Here is a 23,119-nt window from a genome sequence, read left to right as displayed (position 1 = left end):
AACACCTTTACATTCTTTGGGCTGGGTATCAGTGACACAAACTATCAACATTTCAACATTACCCTTTAGAGTGATGCTTTCAACACAAACTAGTCTATAGAGGATCTACATTTGTTATGTGATGGGTGGAAGACCTGGTTCGAATAGTAAGACCCTCACTATAAAATCTCTCAACTATTTTTTTTTTTTTTTTTTTGTGGAAAGACTCAAGAAGAGGATTTGTCCCCACTAAGTTGCACAAATGGCTATTTAATAATCTAAATTGATAACAAATTTGTGAGGGTTACTATTTGAGACTGGTCTGATGTGTAATTATGGTGATAAGTGCTTGCTGAGTGGTCTGTCATTGGAAAACAATTAAATTCCCCTTCTTAGCTTGACAGATGACCAATGCTCTGCATTGCCTAACATCCATCCTTTTCCAGTCACACGTTTCCATATGAAAATATAACGGGTTACAGTGACAGTTACTATGCATACAAACTCTTTCTCTCACACAAACATGTATTCAAGTTGAGCTGTCCCACACATGGGCTTGCAGAATACTGAGCCCAACTGGAAAGGAAGTTTCTTGAATATTACAATTATTTCTTTATACTGCAACGCAAGAACTGATTGGCTATCGCCAGGGGAAACCAATACTGACCCCCGAGTGATACAAGAAGTAGGATCAAGAAGAGGAGACACTATATTCACACTCATGTACGTGCGCATACACACACACACACACTCACACACAGTCTTTACCACACTCAGGAGACAAAACAACACATTCTAAATGCTCCTTTGCCAACCATTACACTTCCTCCAAACCAAGGCTTTTCTGTTTGATATGGCTTACAACTGTAGTACAGGAGCTGAGACCATTTCCATCTGAATTTAACATGGATCTGGGCCTAGTCCTGGTTTTAACTGCTTTTTGAGAACTGAGAGACAAGTGAACTGAACTGCATGCAAGTTTCTGAGGCCTAGGAAGAGAAACAAGGATGAAACACTGATGATACAGAAGACCATGAGACACGTTCGATGGTACAACAAAGTCAGTCGATGTCCATTTGAGTCAAAGCTGAAAAGGGTTGCTCTAGATTTCTGCTCTACTTTATCTGAAACAACCTCCCCCGGCCCCGCCCAAAGGAAAAAAAACAAAAAACCAAATCTGTATATCTGTATATTTTACTCCACTCTTTGGAGACGTCAACTTCCACTTCTACTTTGATAAGGTAATAAGGAAAGCTCTAAGAAATCTGGGTCACATTGGATTCAGTCACCACACCCTTTATGACTCTTCTTCCTCTGGTCTTTGCAGCATCACTGTCTAATCCTTCCTGGTCTGGTTCCAGACTGAGGCAGAAGCAAAACATTCCACATTCCTGAGAATACAAGTACCATCCAGCAACTTCAAACCCTTACTAAGTCAATTATTGTAAGACACAAGGGGCGACAAACACACACACATACAATCACAGACACTCTCATGCCCAATCATGCACACACACAAAGATTGTATTCTCAAAAACACACATTGGCTCACAGAATCACACCACAGATTACAAACAACTAGGTCTCGACAGTGATTTACTGTACACAACCACATCAAGTGCTAAAGTTTCAGGAGGTTGAGGATATACTGTTTGTTACGTATAGGGCTCTCTGACTGTTAAAAAATAATCCCTACTATATACACACGCATGAATTTTATTAGGGGTAATATTTTGTTGAAAAATATATACGCCTTTGAATAGTCTGCTTGAAAAAAAAACCCCAGAAAAAACAAAAATTGACTATGTTATTGGCACTTGGAATCACTAAACCCGTTATACGTACAGTGATCATCCTGCAAATAATTCAGTTTTAACTGTAATCTCGTTTCCTGCCAAACATAATTTGCAATTACAAAGTTAAAAAGAGCCATTATTGTCTCAGAGACGGTGTTTAAAAACACAACTTCCACAAATAAGCCCACCCAAGCCCAACCATTTTTTTAAACAAACTGACAGAACTTTAAAGCTTTATTCTGAAGTTTTTTTTTTTTAAAGAGAAGTGTGGAGGGGGGGAGGGGGGCTCTATCTTTGACCAGAAAACACTTGAACAAAGTAAAAATTCATTTTTCAAAAGCGACTAATAAAAGCTTACACAGTTATTCTTTCCATGCAATCATATAAAATACTACATTTCTGTTTCCTGTTAGGCTATACTGGATATTTACAAGTTGTTGTTTTTCTTTTTATCATACAGTAAATCTGTACAAGGTCAGTCCACTTTGACACACCTTCAAAAAGAGTCTGTCGTTACCGTGGCAAAAAGGTGTTCTCTGGATTTTTGTGGTGTTTCCACGGAGACCGGAGCTCCCTCACAACTCCGCCTCTGGTGAGGGAAAAATGGATTTTAATCCATCCTGTTGCCATGGTGACAATTGTCAGTCAGAGTTCCTTGTGGACTCCTTCCTCTTTCCTATGATTCATTTCTTTCAGCTGGAGGAGAGGAGGCCGATGATTTTGGGGAAAAGGGCGTCTGTGGAGGCCACGCGGCCAAAACAAATGTATGCAGAACTCCCGAAAGAGTTTCACTTCCCCAGGTTTTCTAACTTCACACATTTTCCTCCAGGCTTTACTGTGGTTGGCTGCTGACGCTGTCAGTCCTGTGCGATGATGGGGCTTTCTGCTGTTTCTGGGGCTGTGGTTTCAGCTGATGCTGGTGCCTCTGGTGGTGAGATTGTTGCTGCTGCTGCTGCTGCCTTTGCTGCTGCTGCTGCTGCTGTTGCTGTTGTTGTTGTTGTTGCTGTTGTTGTTGTTGTTGTTGCTGCTGTTGTTGTTGTGTTTGCTGTTGGTGTGTTGCCTGGGTGAATGTGCCCTGTTGTTGGAGTGGGAAAGCTGCCTGCAGAATCAGCTGAGTAGACTGGTTACTATGAAGAAGACGAGTGCCCTGACAAGAACAGTGCAAGAATAATAGAATAGGAAACCGTTAACACACCCCATCCTTTAAATTCAATAAATCTCTCTTTCTCTTCTGATATAACTAAAAAAAAATCTGTAAACATTTTAAGGATTTTACAATTACTCACTGGTGTATTAATGTTTTTAAGAAAATAAAATACATAAATAACATGATACTTTGTCTTAAAGGATACTTATTTCATTCAATGATATATTTGCTGCCCTCTACTGATACCTGTAGAAACTGCTGTTGTTGCTGCTGCCCCTGTTGGCCACTCTGAGCTACTACAGCTGTCTGGTTTTGGCTGTCGGGCTGACCTTGAGGTGGTTGGGCCGGTTGCAGAGTCAGGGTCTGAGTCTGGCCTCCCTGCTGAAGTGGCACAGGGGTTAACACAGAACAAGTGGGTGACATAACCAAGGAAGGAAGAAAAAAAGACAAGTTTTGTTGAGAATGCTGAAGCCCTTTTGCTGATTTTAGAGGGATCCCTCATGTTTACTTTCACTGCAATCACTTCTACTATGAATTTAGATCTTCTTTCAGTGGATTCTCTTAGGATCCAACTTTTTAAGAGATATTGGACAAAATAATAATAGATAATTGGACAGACAAATGCAAAGGCACGGAGTCTTGTCCATGAACTAACCTAACACTGCACCTCTGCACCTGTTTATAATCTGCTAGTCTTTGGTTCTGTTAGTCCTTCCAGTAATTTTAATGTTTCAACAATTTGACAAAGGTTAAGCACCTTCAAACAGCAAAGCCTTTATCTCTATAATTTCTTTCTAATTTGGGAATTTAATCTCCCAAAATACTATTCTCTGTTTTAGATTTGTAATAACCTTGCATTATCTTCTTTTCATCCCCATTACCAATATCAGATTTTTTTCCCCTTTATTTATCCAGAAAAAATGTGCTTCCAAGCCAATTTTTCCCCACTTATACTAAAAATGTATGTTATTTAACACCCTCACCCAGGGCCTCACACTTCAACCACAATCTGTCGGCACTGAGCAGCTGGACGATAATGTGCCTCACACATATTCAGAGTCATGCTCATTCCTGATCTCTGCCAGATCCGTTTCTTTAGTTTCTCTATGAGTCATATGGCTTTGTCCCTACCTGTTGCCCACCAAAGGGGTTGTATGCGGTGACCACCTGTCCCATGAACATGGAGGTGGGCACCATGACTGCGCCGCATGCCATTGGAGCTGTCACGAGCTTGGTCACCAGCTGCTGCCCTGCTGGGAACCTGAAGAGAGGGAAATGGAGAAAAAGGGGGAAGATGAAAACGAATTATACTGTATGTCGACTATTCAAATCTACTGAAACAGCTTGGTTTCAGACAGGAATTCTTTTTACTCTGAGTATCAGGTTTGGTTTTTGTGTTCTTACCGGATCTGTCGGTCCTGTGTGAAGGTGGCCACGGCTGTGCCTTGCGGTGTGTTGTTCTGCGGCAGGCTGGTGCTGATCTGCAGCACATTGGGCTGCCCTGGCTGGGAAATCATCATTGTGTTGTACAGTGGAGCAGATACAGAGCCCTGGGTCTGGGGCTGCGCCTGGGCAGGTTGCTGGGGCTGACGCTGGGGCTGGGGATGGGCAAAGAGAGGAAGGAAAGAGGGACATGACATGAATTTTGTTAGAACAGAGTACAGTAACTAAGGACCTACTTTTGTGTGAATTATTCTAACAATTTTCTCAATTTTTCTCCCATTTCATTTCACATTGGTGCATGCCTAAATTGAACGTACTGTGGCTTAAAATACATTAAACAGATAATAAAACCATGAGTTTACAGAGAATGACAATAAAGATGAAGTTAAAACTCCAGCACTTCCAACACTTCAAGTTGTTTTTATCTACAGTAGCAGATGTCTATGTAAAAAGGTGATTGGCTGGGAGAAGCTGCAGTGAAGCCATTTCAAGACTTAGAAAAATCCTGATACAGAAAGGTGACACTATTTGGCTTATTGTATACTTGTTTTTGTAATAACAGAGTATAGTGTGTGTGTCTAACCATGTTAAATGTGTCTGTGTATGTTTTACAGTACTTTACTGTCCCTGCCAGTATCCTGTGAAGTCTCTCACATGATTAAACACAGAGCATTCCCTGTGGCTCTTCCTGTCATCTGAATGAGATGTAAACATTTCAGCTCCACAGAACAACGCAGTGTTTCTGCAGTTCAAGAAATTCTCCAAATAAATGTGACCAGCAGTGTCAAAAGTTCACACAGCATAGCTGATCTCAGATGACTTTGAATATAGTATACGTTATTGTTTTTTCCCTTCACGAGACACAGATGTGGCCAGTTTATCTGTGGTTTAAAGAAAATCATAAAAGGTCCTTATTCAAAATCCATCAAAATCACTAATTACGCAAAGTGCCTTCAGGTCATTTTGGTCTGATCTGAATTTGCACAAAAGGAAAAGAGTATCTCCATAGCTGCTGTGTGTCTGTGTGAGCCCCACCTGTGTGAGGGTGTTGGTCTGCTGCTGTAGGCTCTGCTGAGGGGGAGGCGCCTGCTGCTGGATGGTGAGCTGCTGAGTTCCTGAATGGACGGGGTTAATTGCTGTTTGCTGGACCTGACTGGTCAAAGTAGTCGTTTGCTGGACCGACCCCACCTGGGGGAGCTGCACGTTCATGGCTCCACCCTGCTGCTGCAGCAACATCTGTCGCGATTGCGAACATCACAAGTCAACCCACTGCGGTCTGTGTGTACACTGCATGCAGTTATTTCTGTGCATTCATGAACCCAATCTCAATCCCTGTTTACTGAAATAACAACAATGTACTGAGAGAAAATCTCTTCACAGGCCGCACATTCAGTGAATGCATAGTGAATCCCTGTTATTGCAGTTTCCTTTGAACAGAACAAAAACGATACATAATGCATGATTCTAGTCCTGATCTAGGTCAAGCAAAGCCAGGTACATCACAAAAGGAAAAGACAAAGCACAATACACTGACAGATCTTTTTAAATAAAAAGACAGGGTGCATGCCAGATTTGTTCCAGTAAGTGATTTTTCAAATTTGGAAAACATCATGGGGAGAAACCTAAATGCCACTGCTAAGCTCATCATTATTTTCAGATGAAAATAACTATTCAAAAATTTAAGTATGCAATTATGCTGTTAGTAAAATAAACCTGTTCAGTACAGGGAAGTAGCTCGCTGGTTTATTGTTTGTTTTCTTTTGCTGTAGAAGTGTTGGTTATGTGCAGTTACATACATACTGTTTTATAACCCTTAAATGATCAATTATCAATTAACTGACTTTCTTCTGCCAAACCCTAACTAAGTGAAATGGATTAAGCTATGGAGGAGAAATGAAAACAAAGGAAGAGAAAATTTCAAATGGTGAGGAATTAGTGCATTTCAACATTATAAATGTCACACTTATGAGACAGTAAACAACTAAACAGCATGAAACTCAAAAGCAAAACCACTCTCACTCTTCCCACCCCTCCCTCTCGCTGTCTCTGCTAATGCAGGAATCAGAAGATTGCTAGCCTGTGAGTCAGCCGTAGTGATGTCTCCCAGCAGCTAATACTAGCTGGGAACCTTGGTGCCAGAGGAGTAGTAGAACCAGAAGCGTGTTCGAGTACTGATTTACATCCGTGAGCACCCCGCCCCTGACTTTGGCCTCCTTTGATAGGTTAGAAGGAGGACGCTGCTCAAAAACTTTAGAAGGGAATATCTCTGCATTGCTGCCAGGCTGTTAATGACTCCCTGGTCACAGAAGCCTTTGACAGCACCTCTCCACATTAACATTGTGTTAAGCATGTTACACACAAGTTATGCACAAGTGTTATGCAGCACATTTAAATTAGAAAATATTAATATAGCTCAACCTAAATTAAATGCCTATATGTACAACAGGATACATTTTACAATGCTTCTACCCTGACAGCCATTGTGTGTGTGTCTATATCTTACCTGTATGCCCTGTCCCTGGACTCTCTGCAGTTGCTCTTGGATGTGTCGGAGTTCCTCCTGCTGCCTCTGGATGTTGGCCTGGATCATTCTCGTCCTCTGCTCCAGCTGCTCCTTCAGGTGCTGCATGGCATTCACCTGCGCTGAGAACTCCATCACCGGCTGCGGATGGAAAGACAGGTCACTTAATTCAGCAATACTAACAATGCGTATGTGCAGTTAGCGGTAACTGATGTTCTGACTCAACAAGACTTTATTATGTGAAGAAAGTACCCAAGTATATTCCCCATCATTCTCACCTGTACATTTGTCTGTAGCTGCTGTGGTTGTTGTTGTTGTTGTTGTTGTTGTTGCTGCTGCTGCTGCTGTTGCTGCTGCTGCTGCTGCTGCTGCTGTTGCTGTTGTTGAGTGATCATGCCTGGAGTCACACTCTGGCCTGTGGTCTGAGAGCTCATAGACTGCAAACACACAGACAATCAACAGTATTATGACAAATGAAATTCCTTAAACCCAGTGAATTATAAAACAGCATTAAACAAATTCAGTTCCATCCCTATATATGATACTCGTGGTCACAAAAATCAGTTTATGTGCAAACAGAATGTTGTGGTTAGTTATGTGTAACGGTTTTTGGCCTGTGAAGTCCTCACCTGGCTGCTGATGGATGAGCGACGCTGTGACGTCATCTCCATGGTGGAGGCTAGCGACTGACGAGGAGGCGTAGCCGTGTCCATGTGTAGCTTGGAAGCTGTAGCTGTAGAGGAAGAAACGCTGATGAGCAAGAGTCATATTCAGACAATGCTGACGATATCATATCTTCTTACTGCAGGGCTTCGTCATCCCATTAAACTCCAGAATTGATGTGTCACTGACTATTACATTGATTGTATTTCCATTCAAATGTGTGTGTGTGTGTGCATGCGTGCCCTTACAAGTGCAAGTGTTGTCGGAGACATGCGATGAGGACTTCCGGGAACTCCGTGAGGAGGTTGAGGGTGTTCGGCTGTGGTCAAATCGCTCCAGAGCCTCCTTGAGGCTGGAGGTATTCAGCTGTGACTCTGAACCAGAGTCCTGACTCTAAGCACAGATTAGCAGAGGGAAAATGACAGGGCTGATGGGTAAGTGAGCAAGATAAAATCCAATAAATCTGATAGAACCCATGACAACATACAGTAAATACACTGCATGTGCTTTAGCCCGCTGTCCTACCAATACATACTAGCTAATAGCTATTAGATGGACAGAGCAAAAGGGTTGTTTGTTAACAAATGCAACTGCATTAATGTGAGATTAACAACCACTCTCCCAGATCCAAAGTTTGATTTTTTTTTTGTTGTTTTCATCTTGATGCAATCACTGACTAAAGGGAAAGTCCCATTCACTGACAAGCATCAGAGAACAACAGAGATTTGTAGACAGATTTGTAATAACAAACATGAACAGGCAGCAGCAAATCAATGACAGAAGCTAATGGATAACAGGAAATGTGGAAAAAAAGGGCCTTTGACTTCCTGTTGTTTGAGCTTACCTTAGAAAGTTTGGGGGTTTTATTTTGTTAGCCTTCTGTCATATCTAATAATATGATAGCTCTTAATGAGGGCGAATAAATTATTTTATATGTGTAACATATTGTCCATAAAGACTTTCAGTCAATCAATTAACTGAAGCTCAATTTCACCACTGATATTGTAGTTTTGACTCTTAGTCAGGCTTAAACAACAAATCTACATATTCAACATATTAAAAAAAAAAATATTTTTTTATATTACATTTTTCTTGCATACATCACATGCTGCATTTTTTACTACTTTAATAATACTGATCATGCGTTTATGAAAACACACAAATGTAGATGATTTCTAGTTGAAACTTCTCACCTTGTCCACAGTGACCTCTGGGTTAGACTCCTCAATACCCAGCTCTCTGCGCTGCTCTGCCCTCACCTCTGCATAGCTGCATTTTGGACACAAAAAGAGGGAGTGTTTAGGGACTAACCAGTTACAGAACAAGAAGGTGGTGTACGTAAGAGATGAGCAGACAGCTTAGTAATGCTGTGTCACCAATAAACAAATCATAGATGTGGCTACGAGGCACCATTTATTATTACAGACTCTTCACAACGCTCTGGAAATATCTAATGATCAGAACAAAAAAAAAATTCTCTGATAAATGTCCCATCAGTAAAAGACACAGAGAACAAGGGAAGATGGGACAGCATTCAGCTGCAGTACCTGACTACTGTGTGCGTGCAGACAATAAACTCAGGCCTAGAGTTCCACTGGTGATAGGTGATGTAGTAATGCGTCTGCAGCCAGATCCACTGTTGACCTTTAGTCAGGAAACGATAGTAGCACGACTTCCCTTTACCGTACTGCATCACTAAACGGGAGAGAGCCAGAGGCAGACAAGAGCAGAGATGTTAGAAACAACAAGGCACAGAAAGGCTTTTACACAAAAATGAATCAACATGAGGCCTCACAGTGTTCGTGACACTTGGCGAGCGTCTCCAGGTCGTCCACATGGTAATAGTCGTACCCTGATGTTCCCAAGACCTCAAAAGGCAAATAGCCTATGATTGGTGGAGCTCTGAAAAGAGGAGCAGGCATCATCTTAAGACTGACAAAAAAAAAAGAGAGTACACACAAAGACCTGGAGCTTAAAAGTCAAAGCGACCTAGACTACTTGGATGCTCTGAAGATAACACATTTTCAAACACTTTCCCCTGAGAGACATTCATGGCATTGCACTCCGTTGTTCATGTGACAGGGGGACAGAAATGGCTGTGTGAAGAATGAAAAATGGGAGACTGAGAAGTTCAAACCCTAACTCCCCGTCCATTTCAGGAAGTTAAAGAAATGGTCGGATATAGCTTCCCTAATCAACTCCTCTGCCCTCCGACAAGCACCTCTGACATCGTGGCATGTGTGTGTTTCTGTGGTTACCTGTGGTCTAAGAAGAGGAACTTCCATTCTAAACTGTGCCTGGAGGTGAATTCTTCATTGGGCTCCTCCACTGTACACATCTCCTACGAATATAAAAACAACAGAAGAGAGAAGTTACATTAGATAAAATAATTATTTAAATGTGATTTTGTGTGAATGTGTGTGTCTGCTCCATACCTTGATAAACTGAGGTTTGGCCAAACGGACCGTGGCTACAAAGCACACCTGGTCGTCAAACGCAGGTTGTAGCGACCGCTGTAACACCGCGGCCAGACCATTCCTCGTCACGTTGGGAACTACACAACAGAAAACAGAGTCAAGGAATATACAGTGTGGTTCTCTGTGGCTCTGTAGATAGGGTATAGAATCATCACACAATGGCTGATGAATATCTGCACTGTCCAATTGATAATCTATATTGAAACATATATTTTTCATATATATTGTTTTATTAAATTCTTACCGTTGTTGAGTGACTTGAAGTTGCCAATGAACTTAACATATTCGTAGACGGGGGGTTCTTTGGGGTCAATGGCCCCTCGTAGCATATGGCAGCAGAACTCCATGTGATTCTTAGCTGAAGAAAAAACAAACAAACTGAAAGTTACTGAAAAATAAAAATGCTGCGGCATCCAGGAAAACAGGAGCAGGAAGGAAATCAGAACAGTGACAATGATGCCTGAGCATCATGCAAAAAAAGAAGCCATTATTTTTAGTCCTTTGTGTTGGTGCACGTTGCTGCACTAAGAATTGACTATGGTTCTTTGTTAAGCTGTTTCAGTCTGAGACAATTGCTCGGGTCTATGATTATTTTATATCCAACAAATTGCATCCCAACAGACAAAAGATGAAGAAGACAGGATTTAGACTTAACAAAACTTAACAAAATTTGTTACAGGGCTATGAAAACTTTACACTACGTCTTTGTAATTTTAATTTTTCACAGAGATATAAACATGTTTTATTACAGTCAGTGGGTTTTCAGTTTTTCTTGTTTTGTTTCAATCTCATTTTTCTTGGGACATTATGGCTCGGTTAAGGCCCATTTTATCACCAAACACACAATACAGTTATTTAAAATAAATACAATTATTGGATAATATTGAATCAAGCAGCCACTGTGGTGTGAAATGACTAGGTATTACTGACTCTTCAGGTAATCGGAGCTAAGGCCCTCTGGGTCGGTGGGGTGCGTGGACAGAGCCTTGTACACATCGGAGTGTTCCCCAAGCGGCAGGAAGTTTAACAGGTTCTGGTCCACTAAGTCCGCCTGAGGAACGCACACATACATGCACGAGAACACACACACACACACACAAATCAGGAGAAAGGCCAAACCCCATTCAGCACACACAGGTCATTCTGACATGTTAAGTCTGAACAACAAAAATACAATCCTATTTAAGCTTGCTCTACAATACAGTTGATGACTAATACATACCAGGCTAAAGAAAGAACCAGTGTTACTCACCGGTAGGTGTTCTAATAGTGAGGTGACGCTCTCAGAGACAAAAAGGATGTTCCCATCAGTCATTAGTGCTATAAAGAACCCATCCAGAGCCTGATAATGTAGGACAAGACCAAAAGAACAGAAAAGAAATGTTTACTTTGTTTAAATCATAAAGAATTTTTTATTATTAAAATGTAATAAAAATCTGAGTATTTGTTGAGGTGAATTAGAAATGAACTTTAACAGCAGTAACATAGCAGTGGACACCTGTGTTGTATCCTATCAGACTGAATTACAACACAAAATGTGAGATTTCTGACCTCCAACATGAGCTGGGTGAACTCCTCATTGCTAAGAAACGGAGGCTTCCAGTCCTGCCTGATCTCGTTTGACTCCGACTGAGCTGCGATTTCTGATGAAGGAGAGAAAAAGAAATTAAATTTTTTAAGTACTTGAAAATAATAATAAATGTATTATTCACCACGTTTTCCTCTCTTCTTTCAGTGAAGAGAGGAAAACATGGTGAGGTGACAGGACATAAAAGGCTCAACACAACAACAAGGCGGGCAATAACACAGGCCAGAAAACGTAATGATAGTTCAAGGCTCAGAGTGAAAACAAGGCAGTTAAACAGAGCACCAGATAACACAGTGCGCCAGTGGAGCAGCAGCTGGAAGCTAATTATCATGCATAGCAATAAGAGCTAGGATTAAAAGGAATAGTAACCAACACAAAGTAATTGAATATTCCAGCATAAAGGAATTTAAGTATTTAGGTAGTGATCAGTAAGGATTATGAGAAGAGAGACAGTGAGAGGATGCAGATGTAAAGCAGCTCAAACACAGAATTCAAGAATGGCTTAATTATTAATCACAGCACATTATGTCAACAATACTCAGTCGGAAGGTTAAAATTAATTTAAGTGATTTTCATAGTGCCCATGTCTCATCAAAAGTGTAATAAAAACATGTTTCCAACAGGCTCTAGTAATGAGAGTAAACAAGCACTGACGGCAGTGTACACAAGGGCGAACGATAAAGCTAAACATAGAACAAGAAGTGCCCGCCCTGCGAGGTGCTCGACATAAACACAGGAAGTAAGGTGAGGATGGCAGAAAGCCCTGACCTTTGTGTTTACACAGGAAGTCAATGCTTTTCTGCAGGATGGTGGACTTGTCCATCTTCCTGGTGTTGCCCGGCAACATCGTGCCAAGTTCCTTGATGAGGACATTGAACTGGTCTCTCCGTTTCTTCTCGGACTTGTTACGGGACACACTACAATTCAAACCACAGTGATAAATTAGATTCTAATTCTTCTGTTTGTTTTTTTTTGATAAAGATTTTTTTGTTCTATTTCTATGTCAAGTTTGACCAACTGAAAAAAAAAAACCCACAACAACCCTGAAAATGAGCAGATGTGAAAACTCTGTTATGAGACTCTGTAAACAATGAGGTTAGAACATCATGGGTGCTGACATAAGATACAGCTTTGAGGCAGTTTATTCTCTACAGGAGCTAATAACTTTCTAATACTCATCTACAGGTGCAGGTCAGGTCATGACACAATCCTTGAAATACAGTGTGATTTTTTATGACTGATGTAGACTGATGTACTGATATAAAGCACATATTACACTAACAAGCTCTATCTAGCTTACCGTTTTGCTTTGTCCTTTTCATCTTCTTCCATCAACCCATCAAAGATGCTACAATCATCCCTACAGGAGGAAAGAGAAAAAAAAAGCATTTACAGACTTTCCCAGTTTTTCCCCAGCTCATTTTTGCTCTTCTGTGTGTGAACTTTTGTTGGCAGCTTGAAAGCAGATATGCATTGTTAATAATAGTTAATGACAGATGTTGGCTAATGAGAGGATTCCTACATGCCGGGAGCAGGTTTATTTTTGGGTCACACAAAAAAAGAGAGTGAGACAGACGGAGATGGAGAGAGAGTGAGTGAGAGAGAGAAAAGGAATGTGTTTTGCTACAGGAGCATTTGTGCAATAAGGCGTGTTCTTGCCTACGTTTCAATCAATAACAGGTAACACAAATACTTTGATTTGCACTGATGGACATTATTTTGAACTGTAATTTAATATATTGAAATTGGACTACTTTAATGCCCAAAAGGGTAATAAATCAGTGTTTGCTCTTTTTTTTTTATCGTGAAATGCAATTTAATAATAATAATTATGACAGTTGCAATTATCAATTAATAAAACACCATTATGCTTCTGCAAACCTGTATATCTGGACACATTTTGTACTTGTGTATAATGTATATGCAGGTCTTATATGATAAACTGACACAGACTTCTCAGTTTCCATCTTATTATGTGCGCCTGTACAATCTAATGCTTTTCAATAAAACTGTTGTGCCAGTTATTTGTTTCAGCACTGAGGTCCAAATGGTGTGCATGTACTGCATTCCAAAAAACTGGAAAACACCTCGCAACATAATGTGGTCCAGTACAAAAACCACCTTTAACTCAACAAAAAATATTATTAATTAGTATATATTAAAACACATTAGCTTGTACAGATGTACCTATTAAAGTGGCCACTATGTGTCCTGTGTGTGTGTGTGGTTGTTTTGCTGCCTACCCTATACTTGATGTCATGGTGGCTGCTGATCAGGGCTGTGGCTGGAGTGAATTGCTCTTTAGGCGTGAGGTAGGCATTTGGAAGACCACCTGGAGAGACAGAAAAACATGCATTGCATTAACTTAAGTGCACTGCAGTAAGAGCCTGAAAATGATGTCCCTATTTATTCTATTGAATGAATCAACCCATGACACAGAGAAATAACATGAAATCAAATTGCTGGCTTCCCACAGAGTCCCAGCCCTAAGTATTTGCTTTCATTTTAACTCGCGTGCAGTCGCATGCACGCACACACACACAAAACACACTCATCTGGACAAACAGGTTAACTGATCAGGTCTCCGATGAGAATAGGCCAAGCCTGTAGAATCAAGAGAACTTCAATCTCTGTGTTGATAAATAAATGAATGAATGAATGAATGAATAAAAAACATTCACTCATGTCTGTTTGTACACAGACAAGCACATTTAGCACTTCAAGTATGTTTTTCTGCCCAGTGTATCATTCTCCGACACCACTCACAATTATCAGCATTCCTAAAATGTCCAGATAATTGTCTTACAACAGTGGTTACTTTTACATACTTCAGTACACAACTGACTAATATTTCTAGTGTCAACTTGACTGCGAAAAGAATCATAACACATGTTATGTTAGGAGAAGACCATAGCAAAACATTAAAACATATGTTAAAACATGTGTTAAGGAACATACTGTACATCTAAGTATGGTGTAATTAGATTTACTCAGTTAAAAAGAATCATCTGCATGACCAAACTTTTAACTCTTTCACAAACTAAGTTCATCACAACACAACTGCAATGTGTACATGTGTGTTAGTGTGTGTAGTCATTTCTCACCCCACTGCAGCTTATGCACGCGGTCAGTTAATGTCTTTTCTCAGGGGTCGTAGAAAGGGTTTGGGGTCAAGGCTGACTCTACCGTCAAAACTGGTATTGAGGTCATTGGGGTCACGAGAGGGCACCCGACCACAGGAAAGACATGGTGGTCTACCTCACCTGCAGGAGAAATCAGAGCAGAAAAATGGGGTCATACGGGGTCACTGGGTCAATTTGGTGGCAGCTTTTAGCAATTTTCCATCTTTACTGCCACGGTAACATCTTGGTTGTAACCCAAATTAATATGATGATATGATATTAATATGATATTGTCTAATATATCTTTCACCCTGTTTTACTTCTGTTTCATAAATAAATTAAATATAAGTAACTAATGAAATGAACAATGAAAACCTGTATTAAAGCAGTTATTATGCTTACATTATTAGTTATTAGTAAGTGTACAGAACCACTTTAGGAGCACATTGAAGAAAAAAAGGGTGATTAAATATCTTTTAACTTACTTTCTGGAATGTCTCCCTGCAGGTAAAAGAAGCTGTTTTAGATCCTATTCTTTCAGGCACTGACAAATCTTCACCTGTAAGCCACACGTCACCTGCAACACAAAAAACACCCAGGCTGAGTAACAAACACACCACTCGGCCTGTGTTCACTGTTTATTATGCATGCAAATTCTAGAGGCCAACAGGGAATGTCAATGTGTTAGTTGCTGCAAGTTAAAAACTGGAAATGAGGGCTGCTGAGAGCTGCCAACTAAGAAAATGTTGGTTTAATAATTTGGTTTGGTCAATAAATTGTCAGAAAATGTCATCTTTTCACCTTCTCAGCACCTGAGGTGCCATCTTCAAAATAATTTTATTTTGTCAAAAAATAGTCCAAATCTAAAAGATATTCATTCTACAACAAAGCTGTGACTAATTATTATTTGTTACCAGTAAATCTGCCCAGTAGATTTTCAATTAACCAATCAATTGCTCGGTCTTTAAAAAGCCATAAAGTCATGAAAAATAGCTGTCAAAATTGCTGAAGCTCCAGGTGAGGTCAAATGAGGTCTGAACAACAGTTCACAACCAAAGAAAACAAATAATCAATTATAAAATAGTTGCCAGTTATTTTTTGGTCGATTATCAGCAAATAGTTTCTGTTCTATTATATGTATGTCTATATGTTGAAAAAGGTTTTCACCCCCCCCCCAAAAAAAAAGAAAAAAAAACATTAATGCCGATTAAATTTCTTTCTATCGGCTAACCAACTAATCAAAACAGCTAATCGGCACATTTCAGCTCTCCAGGAAATTTCTGGTATTGTTCCAAAACTTGTCAATCAGTCCCAGACACCAGTTGGACAACCGGCCACCACTTGGATCACATTGTGTCCCAATGAACCCCGTTTAAGAGGATTTTGATGTAAGATATGACTGTAGGCAGGAAGGTCACGGTGGGTACAGCACAACATCACCCTGCTAGATTCTCTCAGATAGCAAAATAGTGATATAATAGAGACAGTAGCATAATAGACATAATAGTTAGATTTAGGTATTTTGCTGAACCCTTTTGAGGACCCTGTGGTGGTCCCGGGTCTCCTCTTGGGGGACGCACTGGCCTGACCTACACTCGTGTATTCCTGAGAACCAGTAAGTGAAGCCTCATTTCACTGAGCTTCTTCATTGGGCGACTCTGCCCACTGTACACCATTGCCAATGAATAAACACTGATATTAGCAATATGGCCCAGCGCAGACCACGTTATGAAGCCCACCAAAACATGCACAAGCTGTCATATATGCACAGTGACATTTTTAATACACCTTTTGGTGCCACAGGTGCTCGTTATACAACCGAAAGAGAGCAACCCATAAAGCTAGCTTAGCAGGCTAACTAAGCTTGCTACCGAAAACTGCCCTTTTAACTCAGAGATTTAATGCTCTTACTGGCCCCGTTTGCTCCCGCTACACTCTCAAACACTGAATGACACGGTTATGACAGGTAAAGCGATTCACGTTTGGCAAATAAACGGAGGGGAGGGGGGGGGGGGGGGGGATATCGGTGTCTATCCAGGCGAGCTGGCGCCGAGCCTCAAGCTGTCACGCAACAACTGACATTGAAGAGAAAATAATCTGTGAAAATATTACCGTCGGTCCTCAAACACCGCGAGAAAACGGAGGCGAAACATCCGAGCGGAGAAAGAACCTCGCAAAATCCGACAAAAACATAAATATCGCTGGGGGAGAGACGTCTAAACCCAGCGATGGTGAAAACATTTTCGCGGCAGATGTATGTATGTACACACATACACATATACACACATACACACACACACACACATACACACACACACACACACTGACAGGGCTGCGCGCACACGCTCGCCCACACATACACATAGACAGTGGCTGCTCTGAATGTGGGTCACTGGGCCTTGCTCTCCCTCAAGCGTGCGGAAACAGTCCCGAAGCCTCCTCTGCAGTCCGACTGCTTCCGCACGCTAAAAAAAACACACACACACATACACATACACCGTTTACCGAGCATAGCAGTCGTGCTACTTCACAATCGGCGACCACTGCTCGTTATGTATATTTGCATTTACAAAAAAAAACCCTTACCTTCGCGAACAATCGATAGCAGCCTCCGTGTTTCGCTTACTTGAACGTTGCATCGAGGCGGTGGGGGCCAGGAGGACTCCGGGTTGGGGAGAAAAACAGGAGGCCTACTTCATATTACGACGTACAGTCATGCGCAATAGAGACAGTAGGGCGCACTATTTTGCAAGTACAGTAGCAGCAAAAACGGGAGAGGATCTTCAGGGGAGGGAAATGACTCCGCATGTTTTTGTGGCTTTTCCAGCCGGACCAGTCCACTGTTAGTGCCACCTAATTTTTGATATGATAGAGAATAAAAGCACAAGGTAGCGATTCTGCTTCCTAGCATGCAAATGAATGCATTTAAAGCGAGAATGGCTAGGTTAGTAACCACTAACACAATACCCAGCTAATTCGTATATTGAAGCATTTGGATAATGCTCAGATTTAAAGTAAAATGACGACTTTTAAAAAATATTTTCACAATAATATCAATATGCGTTTAAACATTTACTACGTTCTTCTCAGGAAAACAGGTTAGGCAGAAGTGAATGGACCGTGAATGTGACATTGGATGGTCGCCAGGAGGGTGCATCGCAGGGTAGGGATGGCCCTGCCTGATGGCAAAGGGGTTTCCCCTTTTATAGACATCCAATCACAAGCTCTACAAACCGTGACGCTACACCTATACTGTGTCGAGGTTCCCCTAAGTTTATATCATGGTGCAATTTGACATTACATACACTGAATGAAATAACTCAGAGAAATGATATATTACAGCACATGTAGCCTGCAATTGCTAAAGGGTTACACCACTGTTAATATAGAAATAGTCAGCCTTCATTTGCAAGCAATTCATACCTACATTTAAATCATTCAAGACTATAAAGATGCTGCTTATAGATGAGTACTACAGCTGTTCATTCTTAAATAATTATTTTAGAATTAAAAACAAAGCAACAACAGCTATGACTAAAGTTACAGCAGCTGCGATGCTACAAGGCTAGAATCAGCTCTGTCAAAGGCAGCTGTTGCAAAAGTAGTTTATTTTGTCCAGCAGATTGTGTGGGCAAATACATAGATGCTAGCATACACTAAATGAAACATTAACACAGCTTTTCTTCATCACCCTCTGCCACCTTACTACTCTCCTTCACTGGGCACAGATGCACCAGTGTTACAGGCAGGCAGCTAGGTGGATTATATTAAAGACCTGCTGTATTGTCGGGAGCTTGGGAATATAACGGATGAGGTGATCTCACAAGTGACACACAGGAATGATGAAACGCAGCTGAAGCAAGTTAGAAAGAGGTCATCATCAATTATAACTCAAGAATACCATGTCACCCCATAATACATAATACACCCCCATAATACTGTAAAATCTGTAGTCTACTTCATCTGTTTTTAATCTGTTATTTTAACACTGGTGTGATCTAATTCCAGTTCTAGGCTTGTTGTACATTAAACAAGTGTTCTCATTAGCAGTCTTCTAGTTTATTTAATGAATAAGAGTGTCAGCCTTATTAATTCTTTCACCCTGCTTGGATTTATTACACCTCTGACTGCACCTTCTCAGATTTTCTCTCTGCCTCATTTTCCTTTCTTCGATTTCCCTCATCTCCCTGACCTCCGTTTGCCCCCTCACTTTCCCTTTCCTCTCTGTCATCATTTTCTCTTCTGCTATGTTCGGATTAGTCGTTATCTGCTTCTTGAGGATTCTCCCCCTTTTCCTATCTATCATTTTCTCTCCTTTCTCATCTTCGCTCTCCCACATCACACCCTCCTGCATAATCCGTATGAAATAGTCCTTAATTCTTCTCCACGGTCTCGTCTTTTTTCACCTTCTCTGCTCCCTTTCTCTCTTCAGGTCTTTTGTTGTCGCTTCAAGTCTTCACCTTAATCTTCCTTTGCTATATTTTTCCACTCTTATTTGTCTATATCCTCCGTGTCTCCCTTGATCTCCTGTTTTTTTCTTGATATTCTTTGAAATTGTCTTTCCACATGCGACTCATACTTCTTGATAGCCCTTTTCCCTGCTGCATCTCCCTTTAATCTCTTCTTCAGCATCTCTTTTTTCCTTTCCTTCTTTCCCAGCTTCTTTTAATTCATCCAGCAGTCCAGATTTACGTAGGTCGACTTCTCATCTCTGCTGCCTGCTCTTCTAACTTTACTCTTAAATTACGTACACCTTCTCTTTGTCCTCTTTAATTATGCATTCCTGTCTTTTCAATCTCCTCCCTTATTGTCTTCTAACAGTGTTGTAATTGCTATAACTTTATTTCTTATTGATGTTCAGAGCTACTCACCTTGATGTTTTCACAAACTACCATGTCAGGGATGATGGGAGCATTTATCACATCTATCTTCTTCTTGAGAGTACAAGTATAGATACTGAGTATGAATGAAAAACTATTGTGGCTTTTATCCTTGTGCATTTCATTATACATAACAAAAACGTCTCTCTCTTCTGCAAACTCTGGGGCTTCTCTAATTATTCCTGCCTATAAAAATCCTTTCAATGCACATGACAGATGCACTGGGGTTAAACTTTATAATAAGTAAGTACAATAAACCTCATGTGTTATTCATGAGATTCAACACTTGTGTAATTCCTCCTATACTTCCTGCCCATCCTCTCTTCTTTCCATCTCAGAGGCAAAAAGCCTTTCAAGTGAACACCCACAAAAACCATCAACAACAACAATAACAATAAAGCACTTAGCTTTGGAGCGACCCATATTTGTTTTCACAAATGTGACAAATCCAATGGAGCCACACTCTTTCCTGCTAACAAATCAAATCAGTGCTTTGGTCTGGTTCATTCCGGGGTGGTATGGAAAAGTCCTCCCACACAGTTTTGACCCATCTGTCATTAACTGGAACTTAGAAAACATGCCCAGAAGTGTGATATTATGGTCTCTGTGCTTGTCAGTACATCTAGCAAATTGATCATGGCAATAGCCATGATCACTAAAGAAGTGCAGCATCCTTTATGTGCTAGTAAAAATCCCTCCATTTAAGTGCTTCACTCCACTTGTACCTGTTCTCAGAGATTGAATTACTACAGGGTAATGGAAACCATGCAGAGTGCTGTGGGACATCCTTTTCCCACACAACAACCGTTTAATCACAGACAAACATTGGGCATTGTGCCACAATATATATCAACATCTATGTTTGAGTGAGTGGAGGAGAGACAGAAAGTCCAGGGAAATAAAGAACGGGGCTATCTATGTGTGTGTGTGTGTGTGTGTGTGTGTGTGTGTGTGTGTGTGTGTGTGTGTGTGTGTTGTGAGGGAACATATAACCACATACAACTACCTTAAAATGTGTTTCTATGCTTTGTGTCAGATACACTCCTGTCAAGTAAATACAAATTTAAGAGTGAAATCCATATTTGCAGGAAACACGGGTCAATATCAGGATCTTCATAATGGATCTTAATTGAAGCTATATAAAGGCAAAATGATGAAAAGATTGGCCTTTAATTGCTCCCTTTCTACTAAATACCTCCATGGCCCGTGGGCAGTACTTTAACGAGAGATTAATATGGCTCATCAAACCTGATGCTGCAGACTGTAGTGTCTGTGTGTGTGTGTGTACGTGTGTGTCGAGGAGTAAGAGCCCATTTCACTCACAACCACATATTTTCATGCAGTCTGACCAGAGGAAACATCGACCACCTCCCTCCCCACCACTGCCAGGTTTCACTGTCGTTCAGTGTCACGATCTTCATTATCTTTTTCTCAACTCTCTTTTTCTCGCTTGGATTTTCTCATCTCTGGTCACTCTTTTGTGGTCTTCCTCTCTGACAGTTTTTGTGAGGCTTTTCCATACCATTTGCATACCACCCAGCGTTGATTTTCCTCTTCCTCTCTACAGTGATGTCGTCTCTTCTGAGGCAGGAGATGCAGAGAGTTTTATTTCGTCCTTCAAAAGAGAGACTGGTGGAGTTTATTGAGATTGAAGAGCCGTCACAAGGAAGACATTTTCTTTGTGTTTCAGGTAAACCGTTTACTTGTTGAGAAATTAAAAGCAGTTATTGAGGGTTGAATATGTTCTTACAATAAATCCTTACATAAAATTTTTAATGGTTATAATATTTAACAATTTGTACAACAGATTTTTCTTTTGCAGATATAGTACAGCACATTATTTTGGTTCTAAAGAAGCTGCAATGAAATGTGCTGAATTTGGCCTTGTATTATTATATTAAACAATTAATGTGCAAAGTCTTTTACTTTCACAAGGTTCAACTGCAGATGAATTTCCTTGTCCTGCACTGTGCCTGTTTACTTTAAAAAAATGCTTTTTTTTTCTTTTTATTTTTCTGCAGTTGCAAAAAACAGAGTGGTGCAATTATGTATAGTGCAATGTCAGACATCTCATCCGTCCCTCAAGTCTGAATCTAAGAAGTCCCACACCAAACGCTCTAGCATTCAGGACTGCTACAGGAGGACGGAGATCTGGTCCCTGCAAGACCTGACTCTTGTTGACGGACGGGACCCTGATGTTGTAATTAACCAGATTTAATTATAATTTTTCCTCACATTATTGTCATAATTGTTCTAGAGAGAAACAGTAGGTATGAATGCAACTAAAAATACTGTTATTACAACATAATATTTTCTACTTTCTATAAAATATGTTCCTAATCACACTTTTACTCTGTTTAATTACTAAAGGTTTGAAACGTAATTTATCTCAAACTATAATTTAACGCTGTAATTTATTTAATTAATTAATATGTTACAGGCTACTCTTATGGTGTCTTTCATGGACCCTAAAATTAATATCGGCTGTCTCTCTCAGGCATCCTAAATAAAAACAAAATAAATAAAATGTATAAGAAGCAGTAGAGCATTACATCATAAATATCCAAATATCTATCATCATACCGAAACTGCTTTTATTGTGCAAGGCTACCTCAGTTATCTGTTTTAATAATGCAGAATTCCGGGTTTGGAAAAAAAAACAAAACAAAACTCAAAGTCCATGTAGTTGTAGCACAAACTTATGACAACATCTACTGTGCTGTATAAATTGATTCATGCTTTTATTACATTATTTCTTTAAATAAAAATAAGTAATTCAAATTTTCACCTCCCAGCAGCCTACCTGCTTTCAAATCTCTGACTCCAGTTTTCCAGTAACATAACGTTAATTAATATGGTGTCTGTGTTATTTTACATGACTATTAAATCGCTGTCTGCTTTGATTTTAAAAGGGTTAAAAAAAAAGATGCTTTTGTGTAAGCAATGATGTCTCATTCTGTGTCTATGCTTCCTCTGGTTCCAGGATGACCCCTGTTTCCTGCTGCACTTTGACAAGGTGCGGACAGTCACTGCCGTCAGCTGCTCAGCCAAATACACTTTTGTGCGTGCCCTTGTTGCTCTCAGCGATCAGCACTGTCAGAGGTCACTGAACTTGCAGAACTTTGACTGGGCCTACATCAAACCCACTGCCTTCTACTCCAACAGAGGAGACTGTGTTGTAATGTCACAGATATGTTTCTATGCATTAAATTTAGTGTGTCTGTCCATGTGTCCCGTGCCCCTGGACGCATAATAGAATGAACCAGTGTGTGTGTGTGTGTGTGTGTGTGTGTGTGTGTGTGTGTGTGTGTGTGTGTGTGTGTGTACATTTGTCAGTTAGAAAACTGTGGTGGATTTACTGTAAACAACTTGTGTTGACTTGGAGGCTCAGAGTAAATCTAGGCTTATTGTTGCCTCTGTTGCACTACTAGGGCTTTGATGTGGAGTTATTCACCATGAAAAGTCTTTTGCATTAATATTCTGCTGAATGTATCTTCACTGCA

General features: G+C 40.4%; 2 protein-coding genes across 5 annotated transcripts; one reads left to right on the top strand and one right to left on the bottom strand.

The window, feature by feature from the left end:
- Window positions 1-161: 161 nt before the first annotated feature.
- On the bottom strand, window positions 162-17,404 carry clockb (clock circadian regulator b). 3 transcript variants are annotated; one of them, XM_041035861.1, is made up of 24 exons: window positions 17,323-17,404; window positions 15,222-15,313; window positions 14,719-14,877; window positions 13,858-13,946; window positions 12,915-12,974; window positions 12,383-12,531; window positions 11,578-11,669; window positions 11,279-11,368; window positions 10,957-11,077; window positions 10,271-10,384; window positions 9,985-10,103; window positions 9,808-9,890; window positions 9,345-9,451; window positions 9,097-9,244; window positions 8,743-8,818; window positions 7,798-7,942; window positions 7,516-7,619; window positions 7,165-7,323; window positions 6,869-7,027; window positions 5,401-5,601; window positions 4,327-4,520; window positions 4,054-4,183; window positions 3,169-3,303; window positions 162-2,922 (listed from the first exon to the last, which is right to left on the bottom strand). In XM_041035861.1, exons 4-24 carry the CDS (start codon window positions 13,872-13,874, stop codon window positions 2,608-2,610), a joined length of 2,718 nt encoding a protein of 905 aa, XP_040891795.1. In that variant the 5' UTR covers window positions 13,875-13,946; window positions 14,719-14,877; window positions 15,222-15,313; window positions 17,323-17,404; the 3' UTR covers window positions 162-2,607. The 3 variants fall into 3 exon arrangements, with proteins under 3 accessions (XP_040891795.1, XP_040891797.1, XP_040891796.1); XM_041035863.1 differs by having other exon boundaries at window positions 3,169-3,300; XM_041035862.1 differs by lacking the exon at window positions 17,323-17,404 and adding an exon at window positions 16,849-16,909.
- si:dkey-245p14.4 (uncharacterized protein LOC563576 homolog) lies at window positions 16,873-23,112 on the top strand. 2 transcript variants are annotated; one of them, XM_041035864.1, is made up of 4 exons: window positions 16,873-16,994; window positions 21,184-21,306; window positions 21,638-21,816; window positions 22,600-23,112. In XM_041035864.1, exons 2-4 carry the CDS (start codon window positions 21,186-21,188, stop codon window positions 22,867-22,869), a joined length of 570 nt encoding a protein of 189 aa, XP_040891798.1. In that variant the 5' UTR covers window positions 16,873-16,994; window positions 21,184-21,185; the 3' UTR covers window positions 22,870-23,112. The 2 variants fall into 2 exon arrangements, with proteins under 2 accessions (XP_040891798.1, XP_040891799.1); XM_041035865.1 differs by having other exon boundaries at window positions 16,924-16,990.
- Window positions 23,113-23,119: the final 7 nt, after the last annotated feature.

Source organism: Toxotes jaculatrix, chromosome 4, assembly GCF_017976425.1.
Source record: "Toxotes jaculatrix isolate fToxJac2 chromosome 4, fToxJac2.pri, whole genome shotgun sequence".
Taxonomy (NCBI): Eukaryota; Metazoa; Chordata; class Actinopteri; family Toxotidae; genus Toxotes; species Toxotes jaculatrix.
This window is presented reverse-complemented; position numbering and strand designations above follow the sequence as displayed.